Here is a 25,738-nt window from a genome sequence, read left to right as displayed (position 1 = left end):
TCTTTTTGGTCGTTTTTTTGGTTTTTTTGTGTGTATGGGGAAGTTGAGGGTTCGATTCGTAGTGGGGAGAGGAAGATTGTTTCTTTTTTTTTTCTTTTCTTTTTCTTTTTCTTTCTTCTCCTTCGTGTATCTTGATGCAAAGTTGGCAGTATTGTAATACCTAGGTGAGGTATAGATGTTTATTTACTCGGTGAATTCTTCCATAGCCTCATGTCACTGGAAGATTCAAATCCACGTCGCAGTGGTACCAAAAGCGAGTAGGACGGGACATGATACTCCTCAGCACCCGCAAGCGATAGATACCCAGCCGAACTAACTGCTGTTCGTGTTACAACAGCAACGGCATCGAGCCGTCTACTAGACAATATCAATACACTCTTCATCTGGATGTCGAGGTCAGACTCAGAACTCGGTATTGGACATGTTTTACATCATCTCTTCAATCATGATACCGACGCGCTGGACAGAGCAACGCGCCATTCGGTTCATCCAAACGCGACGGTAGTAGCCTCTTATCAGTGTCGTGGCAACCAACAGTACGAGAGAGAGCCTTTACGCTACGGTAGAAGGGCGGACATGCGCGGCTTGCTTCCATTTGCACCTTGCATGATAGATACCGTCTTCTTCTTCCTCTTCTTCTTCTTCACCACCACCACCTCATCTTTCCCGTCGACTCTCGTTTGATTCTCCCCCGAGAGAAATCCGTCCTTCGTTTGCGCAGAGAAAGTCATTTATTCGTGGACTGGGCGCAGGTATTCGACGACTCCTCCTGCAGCCACGCGAACAGGGTTGTGATTGGTATTTCACCGTCAACAAAGCCCGGCCCGCCCTTGTCCACGTCGCTCGCTACCAAGCTCCGGCGCCAAGACGATGTGGAAGACGGTACGTTCGCTTTCATCACTGGTTGGCCGTGCATGGCAGCAGCAGCAACATCTCGGCGCAGATTTCATCTATGCAATGCGGTGGAAGGGGAAATTGACCATGGATCGCGATAGGTCGCCGCCTTTCTTTGCGCCCACGCGGCTCTCACCGCCGCCGTCGATCCCATCGAAGTCCACCAGCAAGAGTTTGTCATCCCGAACAACAATGGAGAGCGCTTCATGATTGTGGGCGTGGACTATCAGCCGGGTGGACAGGGAGCATATGGCACCGGCAGTGGTGACCCCTTGAGCAATGCCACCGTCTGCTTGCGCGATGCCGCCTTGCTCCAAGCCCTGGGCATCAATACCATCCGCTCCTACAATGTCGATCCGACACTGAATCACGACGAATGCGTGTCCATCTTCAACGCCGTGGGCATTTACCTGCTGCTGGATGTCAACAGCCCTCTTCCGGGACAGTCCATCGATCGCTCGAATCCCAGTGATAGCTACAATACCGACTATCTCAACCACATCTTCACCGTCGTCGAAGCCTTCAAGGACTATCCGAACACGCTTGGCTTCTTTGCCGGCAACGAGATTATTAACGATGTCGCCACTGCCGAGGCCAATCCGCCATACATCAGAGCGGTGCAGCGCGATTTGAAGAATTACATCAAGAACCACGCCTCTCGCACCATCCCTGTGGGCTACTCTGCTGCACAAGTGCAAGATGTGCTCAAGGATACCTGGGCGTACTTGCAGTGCGGCGACGACATCTCTCGATCCGACTTCTTCGGCCTCAACAGCTATTCGTGGTGCGGCAGTGGTTCCAGCTTCACCACCTCGGGATACGACACTCTTGTCCAGTGGTTCAGCAACACGACCATCCCCGTATTCTTCAGCGAGTACGGCTGCAACGTGCCCTCACCGCGAGTCTTTGACGAAGTCCCCGTCCTCTACGGCCCCCAAATGACCGTTCTCTCCGGAGGTCTCGTCTACGAATGGACGCAAGAATCCTCCAACTACGGCATCGTCAACCAAAACGACAACGGCACCCTCTCCCTCCTCGCCGACTACGAAACTCTCATGAACCAATTCAACAAAGTCAACGTCACCCTCATCACCACCCAAAACGGCACTGCCACGAACCTTCAAGCCCCCGCCTGCAGTGCCGGACTCATCAGCAACTCCGGCTTCAGCAAAGACTTTGACCTTCCCTCCGTCCCCTCGGGCGCAGAAGACCTCATCTCCAACGGCGTGTCCAACCCTCCCAAAGGCAGCATTGTCCCCGTCACCCAGACAAACGTCGACATTCCCGTCTACGCGGCCAATGGCGCGCAGGTGCAGAATTTGGCTATTGCCGCTGCGTCGGGAGCGAATCGGCCTGGTTCGGGCGGTTCGTTGACGGTTGCTTCCTCTGGCAGTGGTGCGAGTAGCACAGGTTCTCCGTCGTCTTCTCCTTCTTCTTCTTCTTCCTCGAGCGAGGGATTTGCAGCGAAACCTACGCATTATGGTCCTGTTGAGATGGTTGCTGCCGCTGCTGCTGTGTTTGGAGCGGGGTTTATGCTGTAGAGGTGCATGGATAGTATTTTTGGGGGTGCAGTTGCCGCTGTGTTGACTCTTCGTCATTATCAATCATCATCGCCATTGTTGCGGCAGCAGCAACAGTAGATGCGAGAGAAGGAAGAAGTTGTGGTGGGAGTATTACAGTAATACAGGTAATGATGAAAGAATAGAGGATACAGGGATAAATACATGTACCTTAATGTCTGGATGTCTGAATGAATGGATGCATCGGTTGAAAGAGAGAGGAAATAGACCAAGGAGAAGGAGAAGAGGATGAAGATGAAGATGCAGATGAAGTAGCGGGAAGAGGAAATAGAAGGGAAGAAGAAAATAGAACAACCCTCCCAGAAGCAGAAGAAGCAGCAGAAGAAGAATGCATAGAAACAAGAGAAGCAAAGTATAGATTACGCATTCATGGACTGACTACAGTACAGTACAGAACAGTACATAATAGTACTTGAACATAATGACATTAGAGAACCCCCCTTTTTTTCCCCAAAAACATAAAAATCAAAATTTCAATCTGGTATATTTCATCCTGTGATATTCCCGTCTCCCTCCTAGTATGAATTACAAGTCATAAGTATAAGTGTATATATATATATATCTGAGAAAAGAGTGGTGTCCGAAGTCATAGTGATAATTTTTGGTTTTTTTTTTCATTTGGGTTTTCGTTTTCGTTCTGTCTGTCTGCCCATGCTCGCAAACTTGCTTGTCTTGGAAGGAAGGAGAGGAAAGAAGGGAAGGAAAAGAAAGGGCAGAAAGGGAGAAAATATAATCTGAAGTTCTTCGGTCCATTCATGTGAACTGACTGACTACCTTACATTAACTAAAAGTTACAGTACAGTACAGTATACCCTTTTCGGGGTTTCCCTTCTCGGAAAGGAGAGGTTAGGGTATTGGTTTTCTTTTCGTGAGAGCTGTTTGTTCCCATTCTCTTTTTCCGTCGCTGTTGTTACCGGAATGGAACGTCGGCCGTGTATAACATCATCGTCATTTCATCGCACGCCTGGCGACACTTTTTCTTTTTCTTTCTGCAGCTGCACTGCACCGCACTGCGGTAATAACCTTGGAGCAACAGCAGCTGCTGCTTGTCTCTCCTAAGTGCTGTCTCGTCTTTCTCACTGGTTTCTCGTCTTTCTCACTGGTTACTCGTCTTCCTCACTGCCGTATCGCCCTCCTCACTCGGTCTAATCGTCCTCACTCCTCGAAATGACCTTGATCTGCCGAATACCATCCGGTTCAGTCGGAATGGCTTGAAGGACATCCTTGGTCTTTTCCCACGGAACTTTGAACAGTCCGGAATTGATCTTGCACATTCTCACTTCGCTCACCTCCTCACCCGGGTGAGTGGTATTGTGCTCCTGTACCTGCCGCAACAAGTGCCGCATGGCAGGTCCCGTTGCACTGAGAATCTTGGCGGGTGAATCGGCCTCTCGACCCTTGGACACTGATGTGAACAGACAACCAACGAAATGCTCTTCACCAGCTTCCTTGTGCGGTGGGATCAGGAGAGCTTGTCCGACGAGTTCGCCACCGTTGCGTTGGCAATGGGTTTTGTACACTTCGAATGCTGCGGGGTATTTCCCTTTGAATGCTTTGGCAATGCCGCCGCCCCATGAACCTTTAGTGTTACAGGCATGGATGATGAGGGTGTTTGGAGGAGCGTTGAAGATGTCGTTGATGCTTTCGACCAGTGTGATGCTCGACGTGGAGTCAGTACTGCTGCTAGCGTGTTGTTGTTGCTGACCTGGCGAGTTACTGCTTGACGGATCTGGCTGCGATTTTGAAACCTCTTGACTCAGTCTGAATGAAGCTGACATTGAATCGCCGCCGCTGGTGCTGGGATCAGTGCTGATGCTACTCGTCGTGTTGATGTTGTTGCTTCGAGTCGACGGCACAGCAAGTTTTTGATACTTCCGGGCGCGAGGAACTCCTGAAGATGTAGACTGTCCGAATGACTGTGTCAATGCTGGAATGGTGGAAGGGTCTGGTGTTGAATGAGGTGGTGATGTCGGAGTGAGGAGAGCAGGTGCAGGCGTAGTTCTACTTGGCTTGGCTCGCTTTGATATGTTGCCGGAACTGGCCTTTTCATCATCGGGTACAGAGCGCTTGAAACTCGTCCGAGCCGGCGGAGGGCCCATGTCTCCAGTCACCATGATTGGACTGAGGGAGGGTGTTGTTAACCAAAGATGGTAAAGTTCACTTCACCTCGACTCTGTTACCTGTAGGCAGCCAGCCGCGTCCTGCGTAGGCTACAGACTAGTATCACAGCTACGCGCATTACCTCACAACGCTTCTGATTGGACACCCATCTCTTCCGAGCAAGAGATTCCACGCCTCCCGGTCTTCAACCATCACCACCACCACCACCTCTACCACCGCCGCTACGACGACGACGACCCCCCATTGGACTCGCTGACTGCCGCTCCTGCATCTCCCTCACCGTCGCCATGTCCATCTCCTCTCGCGCGGCGTCTTCGCTGGTGCGTGGCGCCGGTCGCCAGACGCTGCCCGCCCTGCGCACCTCGACCACCGCCATCCAGAAGAACACCGAGAGGACTGCCTCGACCGATGCCTCGACATCGCACGCCGAGTTCAAATCCCCCTTCTCCCGCGGCTCGAGTAGCAAGCCGGACACCACCAACATCCCGTCCTTTAAGAGCTATCGCAACAAGGGCAGCGAGACGAGCAACAAGATGTTCCAGTATTTCATGGTCGGCGCATTTGGTGGTATCTCGGCTCTTGGAGCCAAGAACACTGTGCAAGGTGAGTGACACAAATACAGCGCGTAGTAGAGCTGTGACACCACTAGTTGGCATCAATGGGCGTCAGAAATGGCTGACGAATGGGTCATGTAGACTTCCTGGTAAACATGTCCGCATCTGCCGATGTCCTGGCTCAGGCCAAGGTCGAGGTCGACCTCGCATCCATCCCCGAAGGCAAGAATGTCATCATCAAGTGGCGTGGCAAGCCCGTCTTCATCCGTCACCGCACCGCCGACGAGATCAAGGAGGCCGAAGACTTGGACTGGAAGACGCTTCGGGACCCACAGCCTGATTCAGACCGTGTGAAGAAGCCGGAATGGCTCATCATGCTGGGTGTCTGCACCCACTTGGGTTGTGTGCCCATTGGTGAGGCGGGAGACTATGGAGGATGGTTCTGCCCGTGCCACGGTTCTCACTACGATATCTCGGGTCGTGTAAGAAGGGGCCCAGCACCATTGAACTTGGAAGTGCCAGCGTACGACTTCCCAGAAGATAATGCGCTCGTCATTGGTTAAGCGCGGGGACGGGAGTGGACATGAGAGGGAGAAAAAGACGTCGAGTGTAGCTGGGAATGAAGACAGGTGGTATACGCTGAGCCAGACAGGCGCGGCCCTTGTACAGTTAAAGATACATCATCTTGTTTTAGCGCTGGTGAGATCAGGTCTGTAAAAGAGGTCACATTTACGCGCTATCCCTTGCCTCTTGTTGTGCTTGCCCATGGATTGGGACTCATGGTCCATGGCAATGCTGGAGATGCTGTAACACTTTGGATCCTACTCTTTGCGGTCAGCTTGCCCAAAGATATCGCGGAACAGTGGTTGCTAGTTCACGCACTGCTATACCTCCGTCGGATACCCGCGCCAGCAGTTATTGGCTTACTAAGATATATCTCGAACTTTTTGGTTCTCAGTTTTGGGCCACTAGAATAACATGAGACCCATTGCCGTGCACCATCACGAACGCCTCAAGCCAATTTTTCGTTTCGACCAAGAAACTGTACGCGTCAAGAAGTGTATCGTACACCCGCGTCTGCCTTCAATATGGGCAAGAGAAAGGCGAATGGCGATGACAACCAGCCAACAAAAGACAAGATGGAGATTGACGGGGAAGATAGCGGGACCGACGACGACGTACGCTGGCCACAGTGAAATCTCTCCTCAAGACACCGCTAATTGCTCCCGCAGGATACCAACATGCTCGACGTCGACTTCGAATTCATGGACCCCAACCCTGCAGTCGACTTCCACGGCATCAAGAACCTCCTCCGCCAACTCTTCGACTCAGACAACCAACTCTTCGACCTCTCCGAATTAGCCGATCTCATCCTCTCCCAACCTGGCATGGGCTCCACCGTCAAATGTGATGGCGAAGAAAGCGATCCCTATGCTCTTCTCACAGCGCTCAACCTCAACCACCACCGAACCAAGCCCATCATCCTCAACTTGACAAGATACATTCTCTCCCGAGCCAAAGCTTCAGGGAACTCGGGCCTGTGCCAACTCGAAAAATTGCTCGCGGCAGATTCCAAAGCACAAGTCGCTTTGGTATTGAATGAGCGATTCATCAACATCCCCCCACAAATCATCCCACCCATGTACAACCTCCTCGTGGAAGAAGTCGATCTCGCAGTGAAAGACCAGGAACCCTTTGATTTCACGCATTATCTCATTTTCAGCAAAACCTACGCCGAAGTAGATTCCAAACTCGATGCCGAAGACTCGGAACGGCCGAGCAAGAAGGGGAAAAAGAGCGCTACGACCTCACAAAGAGGAGGCAAAAAGAATGATGATGATGCCTCCGAGACATTTTACTTTCATCCCGAAGATGAAATTTGGCAGAAACATGCGGTCGGGTTTTCGAATTTCGATTATGAAAAGGAAGCGGATGAGGGAGCGAGTGATGCCAAACGAGCTTTTGCCGAGGCGGGAATTCAGCCGCAAGGGCATATGGTGTTGATTGAGGGGAAGAAGAAATTTCACGAGGCTGTGAAGGCTGTGGGGGAGTTTCTGCAGGGTTGATGAGATGTTGTGGGTGGTTGAAGCGAAAGGGAAGGGAAAGGGAAGAAATGAAAAGAGGTTATAAGTAGCGAATGAAACTTGCCTCTGGTATTCGAGAACGAACAAACGAACCGTTTTTTTCAATATGTCTGAACCTCCAATGTGAGCGTAGCAATACCCTTTTGGTGGGAGGATTTCCATCAACTACGCGCTGCTCATCCTGCAGAGTGCATACAGACCATATCAGTCATTCTCTCTACCGCCGACAAGAACAACAACAACAACAACAACAACAACAAAGAAATCGATCATCCAAGACAGGCATGAAAATCAAAACGAACACCTATTCACGTGTCGCACAAACCCATACGACTGATCTACACGACCATCACTTCCTCCCTTCCTTCCTCTCCCACAGTGCATGCATGCATCCTCGCTTTCAATCCCGTTCAATCCCATCCCATACTTCCCCTCGCGCCAGAGCGAGTAAGTAGGTATTTCCCCACGAGCTGTTTATACTACTATTATTACCTGGTTCTTCCTTCCCAAAAGGAGAAAGAAAGAGAAAAAAAAGAGCACCGGCTACTAACCGGGTAGATTTTCTTTTTTTCTTTTAGATGCCTTTCGATAGTTACCTTATATATACAAACAAGGCCTAAGAGAGGGAAAGGAAAGGGAAAAAGTAAAAAAGTGAAAAAAGGGTTGTATTTAACCCTGTCTTTCCCTTCCTTTCCTTTCCTTTCTCTTCAAACGATACGGCGGCCGGGCTGTTTTCTCTTTCTTTTTCTTTTTTTTGCTCTCTCTTTCCTAATATCAAGTTATACATACATACATACAAGCGAAAGATAACAATTTTCCAAATTCCTTACTCAAGACAAGTAGAAAAATAAATGCTTATATATAACATAAGGTAAAGTAAGGTCAGGTAAAGTACAAGTCATAAAAACTCCAATAGGCTATTGTATCTTCTCAATATACCTACCTACCTATGTACAGTAGTAAATCAGCCATTTTGTTACAAGAAGCAAGCGGCTTGTTTAGGCTATATACAGTACCTAGAGATAATTTGATTTGATTTGATTTGAGCTGCATGTGACTGGAATGGCCTTTTTGGTTCCGAAAAAAAGATGAGGGTTTACTGTTTCTTACTTTGAGAAGTGCTGCACTGCTGTTTGTTCGTGAGTTAGATAGATAGATAGATAGTATTAGTTTGAGAAAGAGACAGAGAGAGAGATGTTCGATTTCCGGTATTCAATCGGAGTTTCACAGAGGTGTTATACTTCGATATCGGAGTTCGTTGAAGTATGTATCGCAGGTATCTATCGGAGTATTGTAGTTGATCGCAGTGTTGTAGATAGTCATCGCAGTCCATCTTTCCAGCGTCCAAATGCCGTGAAAACGTCAGGTCAGGTCAGGTATATACATACAGCACATGTACATGTACCCTTACTTAGGCAGAGGCAAGCTTCTTCTCTCTCTCTCTCTCTCTCTCTCAGAGATCGTAATTTTGTACTAACATCTCACAAATCTTACCTTTCTATACAGATCACATCATCCGTACCGGCACATGGAATCTACCGGGGGGAGAGAAGGCGATGAATGATTAGGGCAGACTATGTTGTTTGTGAATGACCAGGTAGTCTTATCTTTTTCTCTCTCTCTCTTTTCTCTCGTTTCTCGATCGATGGAGATTGGAGATGGAAGATGGAAGGGATTGGAAATGGATGATGCCTTGCCCCAAAAGAGATGGAAGAAAGAACTATATACATACTTGTACTTGTACTTGTACTTGTTGTACTTGTCAGTCTTGTTCTTTAGCGAACCAACTCAATACCAACATTTTCATGTCATCATCATCATCACCATCATCATCATCATCCAGGGATGCGTGAATGAGGTGATGATAGAGTTTTTTCGTTTGCATTTTTGTTGTTGTTGTTGGTGGGTATCCCTGTTACATAGACCTGACCTGACCTGTTTCATTCATTCATCACTCACCCATCCGTTCCTCAGGTTTGAATGAATACATTCGATACAAATCCACCTACCATAGTATGGAGTTATTACTACCTACAGTAGGTACCTTACCTTATCTACATACCTTACCTTACCTTACCTCACACAACAGACCTGACATACCTCCTAGGTAAGGTTACAGGTAGCTTCAATTCAAGCTCCATCAAAGAAAACCCACACGATCGTCAGCAATCTGAACACGGGCATGTGATACCTTCCATCTCGATCGAAAAAACTCCCTTCAGTCTCACATTTTTTGATTTTTTAAACTTTTTCGGGGTTTTTGTTTCTGTAAACCCTCTCTCTCTGTGTCTGTCTCTGTCTCTCACACTCAAACACATGGCGGCCACGTGTGAAGTTTTTTGTTTCTTATCTATAGTTCTATGCCAAGTACGCAAGGGCAGCCCCCCTCCCCCTCCCCTGTCCTGTCCTGTTCTCTTTTTTCCCCTTCTCTTTCATCCGTTTTCCCTTTTGTCTCTTTTTTTACCCATCGGCATCCTTTCTTTGGTGACATTGACCCACTGGTCTGGCTGGCTCTTTTGTTTTTTCACCAAGAGTGTTGGGGGGATAGATTAGGGTTGGGATTGGGGGTTGGGGGGGTTTGATAGCCTGTCTGCCTGCCTGTCTGCTTGCCTGCCTGGGGGTATTGCAACCGTACAGTACCGTACCGTTGCAGCCCAGGAGCCAGGAGATAAGTGAGTGTGATAGAGATAACCTGTAGAGATAGATATATGAAAGGGAGTGGGATGCGCGGTCGCCCAGTCGGGTTTCTCTTCTTTTGTTTTTGTGAGTGAATGAAAGCTTTGGGTCTCAGGCCTTCTCATTTCATCTCATCTGAGTTGTGAGGACCAGTATCCCTGGACTTCTTGTTTTACTACTACTACTTGCGACTGGTGTGAGTCACCTTTCAGCTTTGTATAGGGTAGGTAAGGTAGCTGTTGTAGCTGCGTGATCTATCCGAGAAGGGGCGGACAACAACCAACCAACAACACCAACACCAACAACAACGCCATCATGTCGACTCCCACGACACCAGAATTCAACTCGTCCGAGCCCTGGGGCGGCGATCCTCTAACCACCGACGTCAATGCGCAATACGCTGGACTCGAGTACCACTACACCTACCTCGTCTTCTGCGGCTTCATCGTCTGGCTCATCATTCCCGGAATCGGACTGCTGTACGGTGGGCTCGCGAGAAGAAAGAGTTCCCTGTCGCTGCTGTTCCAAAGCTTGATGGTGGCGTCGGTGACGACGTTCCAATGGATGTTTTGGGGCTACAGTCTCGCGTACTCGAGGACGGCGAATGCGTTTATTGGAGATTTGACCAACTTTGGCATGATGAAAGTGAGAGCTGCGCCGAGTCCGGGGAGTGCGGTGATTCCTGAGGTGAGTTGGATAGTGGATGAAGGGCTGATGATGGGGAAGAGGAGAAGCTGACGAGGAGAGAGAAATAGATCGTCTTTTGCCTGTACCAAATGCTCTTCTGCGCCTGCACCGTGCAAATCGTTATCGGCGGTTCGTTCGAGCGTGGTCGCATCCTGCCTTCACTGGTCTTTGCCTTCTTCTGGGCCACGGTCGTCTACTGCCCCATTGCGTGTTGGACCTGGAACAGTAACGGCTGGCTGTACACGTTGCCCTCGCTCGACTTTGCTGGAGGTGGACCCGTGCACATCGCGTCGGGATGGGCTGGTCTGGCATACGCGTTCATTCTGGGCAAGAGAAGGAGTGTCGGCGCCCAGTCCAAGAAGAAGCCGCACAACACGACCTTGGTCTTCCTCGGAACGATCTTGATCTGGTTCGGCTGGTTCGGTAAGCGAAGGAAACAAGGAAGTGGAAGTGGAAGCGGGTACATATGCTGATACAAGACAGGATTCAACGGCGGCTCCGCGCTGAACGCGTCCGTTCGTGCCATGTATGCGGCATTCAACACCAACACCGCGGCGAGCTGCGGCGTGCTGGGCTGGGTATTGGTCGACTACATCCGCACCAAAGGCAAGTTCAGTGTCGTCGGTGCCTGCGAAGGTGCCATTGCGGGACTGGTCGGCATCACGCCGGCAGCAGGTTATGTGAGCGTCTGGCTCGCAGCAGTGATTGGCTTCTTGACTGCGGTCGTGTGCGCCAGTCTGCAGAACCTCAACGACTGGTTGAACATTGACGAAGGGCTGGAAGTGTTCAAGCTGCACGCGGTGGGCGGCATGATGGGATCCTTCATGACGGGCATCTTCGCCGACCAGACCATCTCTGCCCTCGATGGCGCGTCGCTGTACCCGGGCGGAGTCAACGGCAACGGCATCCAAGTAGGCAAGCAGTTGGCAGAGATTAGTGCCATCTCCGCCTACAGCTTCGTGGTGACGTGCATCTTGCTGCTCATCCTCAAGTACATTCCCGGCTTGGGACTGCGCGTCAGTGAAGAAGCAGAGATGCGAGGACTGGATCTGGACCAGTTCTTCGACGAACAGATTGGCGACTGGTCCTACTTTGAGACGTTTGAGGGCAACCATCAGGTCTCGCATAGCCTCTCGCCACCCATGCTGCCGACCAGCAGTGCCACCAGCGAGCAGGCCGAAGCCACCAAGGCGGAGAGGAAGGAGTAGATTCCGATGTACGTGAGGGATGATGGGGATGATGATGCCCGGAAAGGAAGTGAAGAAGACAATGGCTCGGAACAGATTGATGAATCAAGGTCAAAAAACTTGGACTGACTGACGTCTGCCAACCTCTCAGCAGCATCTATAGCTCGTGGCTACTGTACGTGTGTGGCCACTTTCCAATGGGTTGGGCGAGGCGGATGGAATACCGTGCTTTCCGGCAGCGGCAACACTTTTGACATAAACGAAGCATAAAAAAACTCGTACGGGTCGTTGTGTAGTGTAGAGCTGTAGAGTAGGAGGTAGTAGAGTCGTTGTTAGTACCCAATCATAGCCCTTTTCTCCCTGATCGCAGACTCGCGCAGTGAAGAGGGTCTTTTCTTGTTGTGGCGAAAAAGTGCGGAATGGCCGAGGTGACTTGATGTTTTCTTTTTACCCATTTTCCACCAAAAAAAGGTCAGAATTAAGGCTCTCTTCCGCGCCTCCTTCGAGAAGGGTCCAGAAGGTTTTCTCTCCTCGATCACGCTGCCCCTCCCCCTCCTCCACGCGGAGTCGACTGCGGCTCCTGATCGCGGAGAGAGTATGTACTACATGTACCTACTAGTCACAACGGTTGACGGTGTGCAAAATGTGGCTGCCTGCCTGCTGCGCTGTCCCAACCACTCATCACTCTCTCCGTCCCTCCGTCCCTCCGTCCCGCCACACTAGGAGGTAGTAGGAGGTAGTAGGAGGTACTCTTTTTGCATAAAACGCGGACTTTTGCATAAACCCAGAGTCCGGGCGAGACTCGCCTGTATCGGCGTTGCCATTAGGAGGTAAAAACCATTCTCACATGGGACGACAATTTAGTAGCTTCTCGGCCATTTATTTTGTTTGAAAAAAAGTCCAGTCCAGTCGCTTGCGTTTGTCCGCTCGCGCGCGTTTGTCGGCGTTGAGGGTTGGCGGGAAAGAATCGGAAACAACATAGGAGGTACGTGAGAGGAATCATAAGGTAAGGTAATAATGAATGAAACAAGAAAACATCCGACCGAATCTAGGAGGTAGGTCATTGCCGCTACGGTGTCTATACAACTTTTCGATCCCGTAATACTCTTTCTCACGTGCACGGCGATGCGCTATGTTATCACGTTGTTGTTGTTGTTGCTGCTGCTGCTGCTGCTGCTGCTGCTGTTGTTGTTAGGAGGTACTCTCGCCGGGTTTCTTTTTTCTCCGTGTCATAGATTTTTGTTTTGTTCATCGGGGTTGTTTTTGACGATTCTCGTCCCCGATCTGACTGTCGGGTTTCTATAAAGCCAGTGCCATCATCCACAATCCACCAAAAAGAGAGAGATTTATGTCTGTGTGTGTGTGATCACTTTACCTGGTACCGAGAGGGCGGTGTGCAAAGAAAAAAAAAGAAATAATAAAAAAAGGAAAAATATCGAACGATTCTATGTTGATCAGTCTTTTTTTTTTTATGAAAACCACGTCTGCACACACACACACTCCGACCCTCTCAGCAGAAATTATCCCTGACGACAATACTTTGCGCTAGTGTCTCGCCGCCGACACCCCGCCACGACACACATTTATTCACGTTTGCCCGCTCCCTCTCAACATAAGGAGGTATCAGTCCATTCCAATCTCAATCCTCTTTGCATTTTGCTGCAATAGCGGGGCGTTGTTTCTGATATAGAAGAAACTTGGAGGATTCTTTGTTCTTTTCTCCATCGATTTTCCAGTGGCGGTGTCGTTTTGTGTGAGAGATAGAGAGAGTGAGAGTGTGAGAGAGAGAGGAACCGAATCCAGACTTGGAAAAGTCAATATTGTTCGGCAGTGGAGTGTTTCGGAGAGAGAGAGAAAGGGACCCAGAGAGAGTGAGAGAGCGGAAAGAGAGCGGAGAGATTCTGAGAGTGAGACTCTGAGAGAGAGAGACTCTGAGAGCCAGAAGCTTGTCCCGACGAGAACGTCAGCCGCGCACCACACGGGGAAGCCCTACCTCCTAGGACGGACTGGCGATAAGCGTCAAAGCCGCCCCGACTAGACACTCATACTTCCACCTTATCCACAGTTGTCCTCACGCAACCCACACCCTCTCTCTCCCCACCGGCCGTTTCTTGCTGAGAGAGTGAGAGAGTGAGAGAGAAAGTGGAACCAGTCGGGTTTGCCTTCTTTTTTCTTCCAACATGGCTTCTCTGGACACTCTGGACCTCATCGTCCTGGCAGTCTTGCTGCTGGGAACCGTTGCCTACTTCACCAAAGGCACCTACTGGGCCGTCCAACAGGACCCATACGCCACCTCCCAGGCCAATGGCGCGCTCAAGGCGGGAAAGACGAGAAACATTCTCGAGAAGATGGAGGAGTCGGGCAAGAACTGTGTCATCTTCTACGGTTCTCAGACCGGCACTGCCGAGGACTACGCTCAACGATTGGCCAAAGAGGGTCACTCCCGATTCGGCCTCAAGACCATGACGGCCGATTTGGAAGAATATGATTTCGAGAATCTGGATCAGTTCCCCGAAGACAAGGTCGCCTTCTTCGTGCTGGCCACGTATGGTGAGGGAGAGCCCACGGACAACGCCGTCGAGTTCTACGAGTTCATCCACGGAGATGAGGTCAACTTTAGCGAAAAGAGCTCCGAGGAGTCACCACTGCAGAACTTGAAGTATGTGGCATTCGGCCTGGGCAACAACACCTACGAGCACTACAACTCCATGGTCCGCGAGGTGAACAAGTCGCTCACGAAGCTGGGTGCGCAGCGGATCGGAGATGCGGGCGAAGGTGACGATGGCGCGGGCACCATGGAGGAAGACTTCCTCGCATGGAAGGAGCCCATGTGGGCCGCTCTCTGCGAGGCCATGAACCTCGAGGAGCGTGAGGCCGTGTATGAGCCGGTATACGAGGTGACGGAGCAGGAACATTTGGATGACGACTCCATCGTGTACAAGGGTGAGCCCAACAAGAACCACCTCGAAGGCACATCCAAGGGACCTTACAACGCACACAACCCATACATCGCATCCATTGCCGAATCGAGAGAACTCTTCAACGACAAGTCGCGGAACTGCTTGCACATGGAAATCGACATCTCCGGCTCCAACCTGTCCTACACGACCGGTGACCACATTGCCGTCTGGCCCAACAACCCTGGCCGCGAGGTCGACCGACTGCTCCACATTGTCGGTCTGAGCGACAAGCGCGACATGCCCATCAAGGTCAAGGGTCTCGATGCCACCGCCAAAGTCCCCTTCCCGCAGCCCACCACCTACGAAACCGTCTTCCGATACCAGCTCGAGATTTGCGCTCCCGTGTCTCGCCAGTTCGTGGCCACGCTTTCGCAATTCGCACCGAACGACGAGGTCAAAGAGAAGGCAAGCAAAATTGGCAATGACAAGGACACTTTTGCCGAAGAAGTCTCCAAGAAGAACTTCAACTTGGGACAATTCCTCGAGCACATTGGCGGTGGCCAGAAGTGGGACAAACTCCCCTTCTCCCTCTTCATCGAGGGCATCACCAAGATTCAACCACGATACTACTCCATCTCCTCCTCCTCGCTGGTGCAAAAGAATAAGGTCTCCATCACCGCCGTCGTCGAATCCGTCGAAGTGCCCGGCGCTCCTCACGTCGTCAAGGGCGTGACGACAAACTACCTCCTCGCATTGAAACTGAAGCAACACGGTGATCCGAACCCGGACCCGCACGGCCTGAACTACGCTATCCAAGGCCCTCGCAACAAGTACGACGGCGTGCACGTTCCCGTGCACATTCGACACTCCAACTTCAAGCTGCCTTCCGACCCGAGTAAGCCCATCATCATGGTCGGTCCGGGAACCGGTGTGGCTCCGTTCCGCGGTTTCGTGCAAGAACGCGCACAACAGGCCAAGAATGGCGAAAAGGTCGGCAAGACAATCCTGTTCTTTGGCTGCCGCAACCGCAACGACGATTTCATATACAAAGAGGACTGGGAGGTAAGCAGCTCATCCAACTTGCATTTTCACGTTTCGCACCCAACCCCATTCGCTAACCCACCCCACTTCTTCTGTAGCAATGGCAATCCGACCTCGGCGAAAACTTCATCCTCGACACGGCCTTTTCGCGCGAATCGTCCAAGAAAGTCTACGTGCAACATAAGATGAAAGAGCGCGCTCAGGAAATCAACGAATTGCTCGAGCAAAAGGCTTACTTTTACGTTTGCGGCGACGCGGCCAACATGGCCAAAGAGGTGGCGGACATTCTGGCAACCATCATCAGCGAGCAGAGAGGCGTGGATAAGAAGAAGGGAGAGGATATTGTGAAGAGCATGCGAACTGCGAACCAGTATCAGGAAGATGTCTGGTCGTAAAGGAAGGGACATGTAGGTAAGGTAGTAGAACCTACCTACCTACCTACCTACCCAAAGAAATGTCGATGAAAGAGAAAGAGAGAGAAGCAAATACAAGAAATGTGTAGTTTCGGACGAAGGAGACGGGCAAATGCAGGCGCTGGTAACGGAGTTTGTTCGAGTTTTGACACGATGCTGCCTGCCTGCCTGCCTGCCTACCTGCCTGCCTGCCGTGGGCGGTTGGTCAGGTCTGTGGTGGTTCGTAGTACAGGACAGGTTGTGGGCGGTCGCCGTTGTAGCTAGCTAGGTAGCTTAGGTGGCTAGATAGCTCTAGCGTCGCGCGCGCGATTACAGGTTGTTCGTTCCATATGACTGATTGCACATCGTCGTTAGCCATCATCATTTTATCATCAGGTGGAACACTTTATTTCATCAAGATTACCTGACCTTACCTAGGGAGAGGAACCTGGTCAGCTGCTCTGGTGGTACATACAGTACAGTACATGTACCTACTGTGTGAGCCCTGCGGTGAGGTAGTCAGCCTAGCCGAGGAGGTGCAACACTGCAACGTACATATACCGCGTTTAGCAGTGTGTTTGAAGAGCCGTCATCTTGTGTAGCCAGCCAGTGATCTACGCGAAACGCCCGGGCACCTAGGTGATGTGATTGCGGAAAAATGAAACTCTGTCTCATCAAGCTCGGACTGCATGATTTCTTCTGTGCGGTCCACGTTTGTTCATCAAAAACGACTTTTTCCTTTCATCCTGAAAACAATACCACCCGCAGCAAAGAGAGGGCGCGCATGGCCTCGTTTTGCATATATATGTTCAGGTTGGGGCAGAGCCCGAGCGAGGCTGAATGGATGGCATGTATCGATGGCATGGCGCAAACACCAATAATGATGACGAGAACAATCAGGATGTGGATTCCCGGTCCCACATCTCCTCTTCTCACGCGTCTTGCATGATGGGAATCATGAGATACACTCAACTCGGTTTGTGAAGCTGCCCGTGATTCGACGATGCCATGACAGATGGTATCGGCGAACCCGCCGGCGTTCGTCGATTGCGCAACGTGTGGTAAACGAGAGCTCGCTAAATGTCACAGTTCGTAGGGGCATTCCCGACAACCTGGTTCGAAGCGCTGGCAGTCAAGATAATGACCCTGCCCGCTGCTTGACACTACTGCTGTGAGGATTTGGTTTGACACTTTGCTGCCGTGGTCAGCGGTCCGGAAAGTGAACCGCTCGAATCGCATTGCAGCACAGTCAGGAACAATGCTTGAACGTCATCTGGGGAGCCGTCCACCGTGTGTCGACGGTGCATACAGGTGCAGAGTGCGAGCAGGCATGGACATACCCCTCACGGTCTATGGTGGTACAATGTGTAATGCGCTGCGTACCGGACCTCTAACGGCACCTTGCAGCAGCAGCAGCAGCCGGGCCGTCTCTCTGGTCGGCCTGATGGCAGGATGTTGAGGAGGACAACGCACCACGCGCGATAGCTCGCCAGCTGTGGCGAATCGAATCACATCCAGAGCTGGCAGAGCTGGGTGTCTTGTGCTGCCAAACGGGGTAGAGGTCGGCGGAGATGACGAACAACCGGGCTGGCGGTGTCTATGCAACGCTAGTCGGCGACCTGGTGGCTGAATGAAGCAGCCCGCGAAGCAGTTTCGTGTAAGAAGCAGCAGATTCGGAAGGACGACGATCATGTGCCGCACGCAGCGTGGTTGCCAGAGTCGTCGACCTCAAGTTTGATCGCCTCTGCAGCCCCCATCCAGGCACTAACAGACGCGCGTTAGCCCCGTCAGCAAGGTCAGGCCCGCGAACGAACGCAGGCACAACATTCGATCTGCATTGAACTCGCTCTTTCAGGAAATGCCAGTAGGCGCGCTTTGATACTGTCAAGCCCGCAGGAGGAATTGCGTCAACGCGGTGCCAAGGGCGGAGGGTGAGGCCCCACGGCACACCAGTCGAGAGCGGCGGCGATGCGGGGCTAGTGGTTTCGAGTGCGCGGACGACAGGCGCAGAATGGGCGTGCGCGCGCGCGCGCTGGAGGAGATTGGGAGCTGGGGCACGGCTTCCGAAGAGCAGCCCGGGTGAAGGGTGAAAACGCCTGCAAAAGTGATAGATCGCATTTGCAAAAGTCGGTCGCGGTGGACTCGGGGCCCGTGGGGTGGCGGGAGCGCGCGCTTCTAACCTACCGACAGGTGGTGGAAGAGGGAGATGCAGCTGGTCGGCGCGTAGGGTGGCGGTAGTAACGCTTCACATGTGCGCTGCCCTACCAGTTACCACCGACTGACCCGGCCATTCTGAGCCGGTGGTATGGGGGTTCGGGGGGCGTTTGGGCAAAGCTTAATCGAATGCCGCAGCGGATTGTGTGCAACGAGAGAATGTGTCGCAGAAGTGAACAAAGGCGGCCGGGCTTGCATGCGTGCGACAGGTCCGCTCCAGCAGGGACGGGGTGGGTTATGGAGAGGTCACTACCAGTACATGTGCCTCCTACCTTACCACCTTACTACCTGACCTGAGGTACCTAACCTCCAGACCTGCCTGACCCTCCAGCCCGGCGCCGCTCCTCTCCTGCTCAGGTACCTGACCGGCACATCCTCACGCCCTCCATCTATCACTTCCCGTCCGCTGGTACTGACTGACTGTATCGACTGCCTGATCTCCGTCCCTCTGTCCCCCGCCATCATCCATTGCCCTCTCCCACCACCGCCCCGTCATCTGCTCCCCCCTCAGACGAGACCGGCAGCATTGCTATTGCCCGTAGCTTAGACATTGTGTGCGTTGTGGTCACCGCAAGAACGTTGATTGATTTGCCTGGGAGCGGCGCATATCTCGACGACCCGCGAGGACGACGACGACGACGACTTCGCTTGCCTCTTGCGCTCCGTGCAGCCGCGCCACGTGGAATAACGGTCACTGCCATCTCAGACCCTCGAATCCTTCTTCTGGAAGTGCCCTCCAACTTCATTCCTACCTGACCTGACCTGACTTCTGCGAGAGACGAGCTTGCCATCACCGACGAGGTCCGTTCTTCCCCATACCGCACCTGCCCGAAATCACCTCGCAATTGGCAGGACCCAACGCTCGGCTGCCAAACACTTCTTCCTATTTCATCCCGCCGCTTGTCTCCCTCTTCTTCCTCTTCTCCCACACCACGCCCACTTCTTACACACCACACCACTTCTGCTCTTTTTCATTCGTGCATTCGCCGTTGACATTACCGCCTCTGCTACAGCTTAGCACATCGACCACAACCACCACCACTCCTTTCAGCACTCCCCTCACTCTCACCACCTGGCCGGCGGCGGCAGCAGCAGTCTCGAACATCACGGGCTTCACAAGGTATGTCCTCCCCAACTCCTCCACTGCACGTTCCACTGGCGCAGCTGCTGGTCTCCTCTCCCTACCTTTCTTCCCCCGGCGGCCGTTTTCGAGCCCACCGTCCCATGCCCGTGCTGACCAGAAACTTCTGCAGCAACTCGAACTTCGCTCCCTTCTACAACCTTTTGGAAGATATCCATCCACACCAGAGCTCATTGGTAAGACCTCCTGTGCGTTGTCTGTCGTTGCATTGGCGGCTCCATCGCACTGCTGGCCTGGGCATTTCGCACTCCGGTCTGGCCTAGATCCTGCTCCCTGCAAACCATCCTCCACTCGACATCACAGTTTTTCTTCCCCCTCACAAGCAAACACGATGGCAGGTTATGGTCATCTCCCTAACACTCACAACTTGCGGTTCGGCACGCAGCCTCGCCGTCAGCATATAGCTGACCGTGGATACAAGAACATGGCAGCCATGGACTCGAAGAACACCGGCTACAACCGCCAGCAGACTGGCTACAACAACGGCAACATGTACAGCAACCAGCAGTACGCCACTCGTGGCCAGCAAGGTCAGGGCTACGGCATGCAGCACAACCCACAATCCGATCCTATGGGGGCTCTCGCTCATGGGTTCCAAGGCATGAACATGGGCAACCAGTCGTTTGCGGCTCAGGCTAAGAACGCCATGATGTCGACTGCTGCCAACAACGGCTACGGAGGCCTCCCCGTTGCAACTTCGATGGCGGCCTCGATGTACGGCGCTGGCGGACAGTACATGTACCCCAACAACTACGGCGCTGCTGCTAACTCCCAATCTCCTGGCATGTACACCCCCCACGCGACTCAGTACATGCCGCAGCTCAACTACGGCGGCTACCAACAGCACGACAACAGCCCGCTGTCTCAGAACTGGACTCCTACCACTGCCGGTGCCACTGGCGAGGTTCCCACGCTCATCACACCACGCCGTGGCTCCATCTCGTCGAACGAGAACGATCAGCCAACCACGCCTTCGTACGCCGGCTATCCATTCTCTAACAATGGCGTTGCCATCAACCGATCCCCCAGTGGCGTCTTCACCCACAGCACTCCATCGCCAACGTCCATGATGGGACCATATGGCATGCCTGTGGCGAAGCAGCCTGAGCAGAGCGACGTGTCTCCACGCATCAAGATGCTCATTGCACGTGAGCCGCCGATTCCTCGAGCCATCCCCGCTCCTTCCTCTCCACTGAAGCCACTCGATCGTGCTCTCGAGAACCAGCGAGGCGAGACGAACGTCTACATTCGTGGCCTGCTGCCCGAGACCACCGATGAGATGCTTGAGTCTTGGGGTAGTCGGTTTGGTGACATCAAGAGCTCGAAGTCCATCATTGACCTCAACACTGGTCTGTGCAAGGGGTGAGTGTTGTACACAACGTCTCTGTCGACGCTGCTGATTTAGATCTAGCTTTGGCTTCGTCAAGTACCACAACTATGAGGACGCCGAGAACTGTATCCGTGGATTCCACTACCTGGGTTACGAAGTCAGCTTCGCCCGCGAGTCGTTCTACTCGAAGCTGAAGACCTTCTCCGACGAAGCTAACACCAACCTCTACGTGTCCAACCTTCCGAAGTCCATGAACGAGCACGAGCTGGCCAATCTCTTCCAGCCACACAAGGTTTGCTCTTCACGCATCCTTCGTGACAAGAACGGTAACGGTCGTGGCGTGGGTTTCGCTCGGTAAGCTTTCCTGCTGGCGTCCGTATGAGTTACCCTCTCCTTACTGACGTTCTGTATCAGCTTCGAGACGCGCGATGTCTGTGAGGAGGTCATCAAGATCTTCAACAACCACACCATCAATACTGCTGGCGAGGAACTCCAGGTCCAGATCCGCTACGCCGACACGCAGGAGCAGAAGTTACTCAAGCAGCAAACACAGGCTGCCCGTCAGTTTCGGTCAGCAGAATACGAGTACGCCACACAGGCTTGGCGCCAGGGCCGTCTTCCATACGCTGGATCGACCGTACACGACACTACCCAGAACACGAACGAGTTCGACCAGTACTTGGGCACCACTTCAGCTGTCCCAATTCAGGGCCAGCGTTGGGCCCAGTCAGCAATCCGCCAGGTACCCGGGCGTAGCCCTCTCGGTGCCGTGCCGTTCACCAACGCTGCTCAGCCTCCACTTGTCCAGATAAATGTCGCTTCTGGTGCTGAGAATCCGACTGCCACACCCGAGAACACTGCCGATGCAAAGCATACTGCTACTTCTCCCGCGACTGCTCATGCACACAGTCCGGTGGACTCTGCGGCACCATCTTCTGAAGAGTAAGGATGACACTGCCGGCCATCCTCTCTTCGTCCTATCACTACTGTCAACGACACGAATGCACTCTGTACAATATCACGAGTAGACGAATGGTGCCACGATCCCACGATTGACCACGACGGCATGCACTGCGGCACCCGGACTTCTGCATTTCTACAGCATGCTGCGTTTCTGTTCAACTAGTCACTCACTTTCCACAACAACAATATGGACAATTCAACAGAGTGATATGGCGGCATCTACATGTTAACATGATCATCAACAATGTGTGTTGTCATGCCTTCGGTGGCTGGCTTGGAATGGTTTCGTACTTAAGTTTTTACAATATGTTATCGGTTCTACTTTGTTCACGTTATCGGCGGCGGTGAGGCTCGGCCTTCAAGACTACGGCCTCCACGGGCATCATCGGACATCAGATTACACGGGCGGCACTGCATGGGAAGTAATGGTAATTTTTGCTGCGATTGTTTTATACAATGTTCATGATTCGGCTGCATGAACAAGTAAATACAGTGGTACAAAGATTGTATGTCGCTGATGACTGTTGTGCATTCTTTGTCTCGATGTCGATGCTGTTTTCTGATCATTCTATATGATGTGGCTTAGATCTGGCCTGCACATGAGCGCAGCCCAGCAACTGGTGGGTGGTGACAATATTCTACAGGCTGTTGACGTTTGACACGATTAGACAGCGGCAGGCGCACTCTCGTGTCGAGGCGGTAATGCCTAGACCGCTTCGGAGGTTTGTTGCAGCCGTGTGCACTCGATGGTCGGCATGCCGACTGGAGGGTATTGAATCGGCTGACATCGACAAGGGGAAGATAAGGTATGTGACTATGTGGGTAGGTACATGTAAGAGGTAGGTAAGGTAGGTAAGTAAGGTAGCTCACCTTACCTCACCTTGCCCTACTTTGCCCTACCTCGACCTGCCATTGGGAAATTCGTATCGTAGGAGGTAGGTAGGTAGGGATTGGTTCCTCCTTCTTGTCTCCGATCTCTGAGTACCTAGTCCTCCTACTTCAGGTACCATCTTGGTAGAGATGTGCAGATGGTGCAGTCAGCCCACTTTTCTTTTTCTTTTTTGTTTTGGCGGCCTGCAGCATGGAGATTCCTGCGAAAGGTGAAACGGTATTGGCATGCATATGGTTTGTTCTGGGATAGAAGAGGATGAGGAGCGGAGAGGTTGAGGATGATGAGGATGAGGAGGGAAGCTGAAGATATTGCTTTTCCGAATACCTGGAATATGGGAGGAAGACCTACATTAGTTGATCCGGGAGGGTCCACGGGTTGGCGCTCCTGTCAAGAGAGGTAGGTAATGTACCTATATACCTAGGTACCTATGTATCAACGAGGGGCCGAGGGCTCCTCTGTAGGTATTAATAAGCCTCTGTGTGTGCGTTTTATTAATAAAGTGGTGTAGGATGGAGAAGCTCGTGTCAGACTGTCTGTGGTCATCATCGCATGTTGCATAATTGATTGCATCTGCCTGGATCTCAGCTCAGCTGCTGGAGGAGGGGACTTGACGCGCTAGGAAATATTTTCCATTTTTGCTGTGCTGGCAGCGGGGATTCTCCTTGGATACCTAAGGTAAGGCAGTGAAGACGTGGCGAGAGCTCTACCGGGCAGTTTCTATTTTGGAGGGTTGCGGATTGGGAGAGTTTGAGAGACTCGAATACATGTACTCGAATACATGTACCTGATTTATCTAGACTGTTGGTTTGGTTGCGAGAAGGGGGTTCGTGAGACACAGTCACAGTGCAAGCACAGCATTGGGGGCTTTTGATCAGGCATGAGATTTTCCTGGTTGGGTTAGGGAGAGGGAAAAGGAACATGTGCGGTACATACAGTAGCAGGCACCCTCGTCAAGACGTCCAGAGTAAGGCTCAGTAAGGTAGTCAAGACAGTCACAGTGACACGAAGACGGGCATATCTGGACAGGGCGTGTATTCGTCGGCAGACATCGTCCGGCTGTTGTAGACTTTCAATCCCCGTTCCGGGCGGCAGATCCTCGAAGACTCTCTGGAACTATATCTCGTCTCAGCCTAGTCCATATGCAAGGTACGAGAGAGCGGAGGAAGGAGTAAACGTGGTGATACCCAGGCACGGTGGAACCGTGCTCGGTGCCTCCCTTGCACGGTGGCACCGAGGGAAGGTTCCACCAGGGTAGGGACCCACTATACTAATATATATTCTACCGGACAGGTATATAGCTTTCAGATTATTAGACATCCCTACTACGACTTGCTTTCCCCCTTACCTTCCCCCTTGTCTTCTCTAGTAGACGCTATAGGAAGCGTTCCTAGTTCCCGGACCGCCGAAAGAGTATCCCCTTATAAGGTGCTCGAGTACGCGAAGTCGCCGTTGTAAGGAGTCCTGTTCTAGAACTACCTTAGGGACCGGTCTTTACTAGCCTAGCCTTCCTCGGAGGAGCTCTAGACGGACGAGTAGCTTACCGCTGCGCAATACGGCGTACTAAGATTCCGGGAGCTTAATTAGCGCCTCGGAAAGCTACCGAGAACCGCTAGGGACATCCTACGTTGCCTACCGCTAATTCCCCCTAAAGTGCTCGACAAATTAGACCGTACGTTATACGTAAAAGAGGTTAAGTTTGATCGGATTTGTACGGTATAGCTAGGGAACGGGTCTACCGTATATAGATTTATACGGTACTATAGGGCGACAGCTCTACGGAAGCGAGAAACATACCGTATCTACGACTTCCCCTATACGCGGATTACCTAAATCTACGGTATATCTACATCTGTACAAGTTTACCTCCCCCGGCACTTAAGGCCTACAAGAGATTAGAGTTTATAAGCTATTAAAACTAAGCGACGACTTCTATTAGCCGAACTATACCTTCCCGGTTACAGATCGAGACTTCTATTAGTCGGACCGTACTTGCCCGCAAAGCTTTACGATACCTTCCGTAAGAGTTTATACCTTCTAGAAAACTATCGAACAATCGAGGCAAGTTCGTCGATATATATACCTAGAGTCTCCCGCCCTAAGACTAGAATTCTCAATCCCCCTAATCCTCTTATATCCGACGTTTCCTTACCTTATTTATACGGTGCATCCGAGACGCGGTAATACTAAGACACGGTGATACCAAGATACGGTAACACTAGCGTATAACACTACGTACACTGTTACCAGAAGTTACCTAACAAGCAAGTACGCTAGCCGAGGAGTTGTACTAGGCAGGATACAGCTCCGAGGATTTTTATACCCCTTAACGATTACCGTATCCGTACGTTCCTACTAAAGAAGAACGCTTAAGAGAACTGCTTAGACCCTAAACATTCGATTTAATCAAGACGTACTACCTTTAAGAGACCGCTCTAGCTACAATAAACGGTACCGACGCTAAGTATACTACTATAAATTCTACCGGACCGCAAATCCCGTACTTCTTCGGGAAGAAGAAGGATAGGACGATATAGAATAGTACCCGTTAGCTTCGTAAGGTAGAGTTCGAGCTCGCTAAGCAGTACGCTAACCGTAGAGTACCTCCTATAGAGATACTATCCGCTATAGATTCCTATCTACAATTCGGTAGCGATGCTGAAGACTAGGCCGACCGTAACTAGATAGTACGAAAGATTCTCTCTAACGAGAGTGTGTCCTAAGCTACCGAGAAAGACCTTCAAACATTTAAGAACCTCTTCCTCGGCCGGTACGGAAGACGCGATATAGCAGATAAGTCCTCGCTGCCAAAGCTCTAGAAGCTACGCTAATCGCCGGACGAAACGTTGCTCGAGTACTACTACCGAGCGATAGATCTTCTTCTTAATTGTAGCGGGCAAGACTACGAGAACGGGCAAGATCTGAGCCCGCTCTATATTACCTTCCTCTCTATAGCTATTAAGGCCTACCTCCGTAGAATCTATAACCTAGCCCTAATAATAAAATCGCTAGAGTACTATACAGTCACGACTACTAGGTCGTTGTACGGAGCGTATAAGTACTCCGTCCTACAACAGAAGCGCCT

General features: G+C 51.7%; 7 protein-coding genes across 7 annotated transcripts; 6 read left to right on the top strand and 1 right to left on the bottom strand.

Moving 5' to 3' along the window:
* Window positions 1-668: 668 nt before the first annotated feature.
* Window positions 669-2,839, top strand: SEPMUDRAFT_158784 (glycoside hydrolase family 72 protein). Its single transcript, XM_016907803.1, has 2 exons — window positions 669-882; window positions 996-2,839. Exons 1-2 carry the CDS (start codon window positions 871-873, stop codon window positions 2,433-2,435), a joined length of 1,452 nt encoding a protein of 483 aa, XP_016757793.1. The 5' UTR covers window positions 669-870; the 3' UTR covers window positions 2,436-2,839.
* A 692-nt stretch (window positions 2,840-3,531) lies between these two features.
* Window positions 3,532-4,340, bottom strand: SEPMUDRAFT_151607 (uncharacterized protein). The gene has a single exon (XM_016906923.1). The coding sequence runs from the start codon at window positions 4,250-4,252 to the stop codon at window positions 3,620-3,622; it is 633 nt and encodes a 210-aa protein (XP_016757792.1). The 5' UTR covers window positions 4,253-4,340; the 3' UTR covers window positions 3,532-3,619.
* A 450-nt stretch (window positions 4,341-4,790) lies between these two features.
* Window positions 4,791-5,892, top strand: SEPMUDRAFT_151606 (ubiquinol-cytochrome c reductase iron-sulfur subunit). The gene is made up of 2 exons (XM_016906922.1): window positions 4,791-5,198; window positions 5,291-5,892. Exons 1-2 carry the CDS (start codon window positions 4,883-4,885, stop codon window positions 5,710-5,712), a joined length of 738 nt encoding a protein of 245 aa, XP_016757791.1. The 5' UTR covers window positions 4,791-4,882; the 3' UTR covers window positions 5,713-5,892.
* A 259-nt stretch (window positions 5,893-6,151) lies between these two features.
* On the top strand, window positions 6,152-7,325 carry SEPMUDRAFT_166308 (uncharacterized protein). Its single transcript, XM_016908218.1, has 2 exons — window positions 6,152-6,327; window positions 6,382-7,325. Exons 1-2 carry the CDS (start codon window positions 6,238-6,240, stop codon window positions 7,213-7,215), a joined length of 924 nt encoding a protein of 307 aa, XP_016757790.1. The 5' UTR covers window positions 6,152-6,237; the 3' UTR covers window positions 7,216-7,325.
* A 2,899-nt stretch (window positions 7,326-10,224) lies between these two features.
* On the top strand, window positions 10,225-11,804 carry SEPMUDRAFT_51819 (ammonium transporter; the record flags this gene model as incomplete). Its single annotated transcript, XM_016909203.1, has 3 exons — window positions 10,225-10,596; window positions 10,665-11,019; window positions 11,080-11,804. The coding sequence occupies 3 exons, from the start codon at window positions 10,225-10,227 to the stop codon at window positions 11,802-11,804; spliced, it is 1,452 nt and encodes a 483-aa protein (XP_016757789.1).
* Window positions 11,805-13,392: 1,588 nt separating this feature from the next.
* SEPMUDRAFT_128272 (NADPH cytochrome P450 oxidoreductase) lies at window positions 13,393-16,806 on the top strand. Its single transcript, XM_016902206.1, has 4 exons — window positions 13,393-15,745; window positions 15,823-16,470; window positions 16,551-16,621; window positions 16,672-16,806. The coding sequence occupies exons 1-2, from the start codon at window positions 13,964-13,966 to the stop codon at window positions 16,117-16,119; spliced, it is 2,079 nt and encodes a 692-aa protein (XP_016757788.1). The 5' UTR covers window positions 13,393-13,963; the 3' UTR covers window positions 16,120-16,470; window positions 16,551-16,621; window positions 16,672-16,806.
* A 1,777-nt stretch (window positions 16,807-18,583) lies between these two features.
* Window positions 18,584-22,267, top strand: SEPMUDRAFT_151601 (uncharacterized protein). Its single transcript, XM_016906921.1, has 5 exons — window positions 18,584-19,131; window positions 19,344-19,450; window positions 19,584-20,833; window positions 20,883-21,155; window positions 21,216-22,267. Exons 3-5 carry the CDS (start codon window positions 19,803-19,805, stop codon window positions 21,745-21,747), a joined length of 1,836 nt encoding a protein of 611 aa, XP_016757787.1. The 5' UTR covers window positions 18,584-19,131; window positions 19,344-19,450; window positions 19,584-19,802; the 3' UTR covers window positions 21,748-22,267.
* Window positions 22,268-25,738: the final 3,471 nt, after the last annotated feature.

Source organism: Sphaerulina musiva, assembly GCF_000320565.1.
Source record: "Sphaerulina musiva SO2202 unplaced genomic scaffold SEPMUscaffold_10, whole genome shotgun sequence".
Taxonomy (NCBI): Eukaryota; Fungi; Ascomycota; class Dothideomycetes; order Mycosphaerellales; family Mycosphaerellaceae; genus Sphaerulina; species Sphaerulina musiva.
This window is presented reverse-complemented; position numbering and strand designations above follow the sequence as displayed.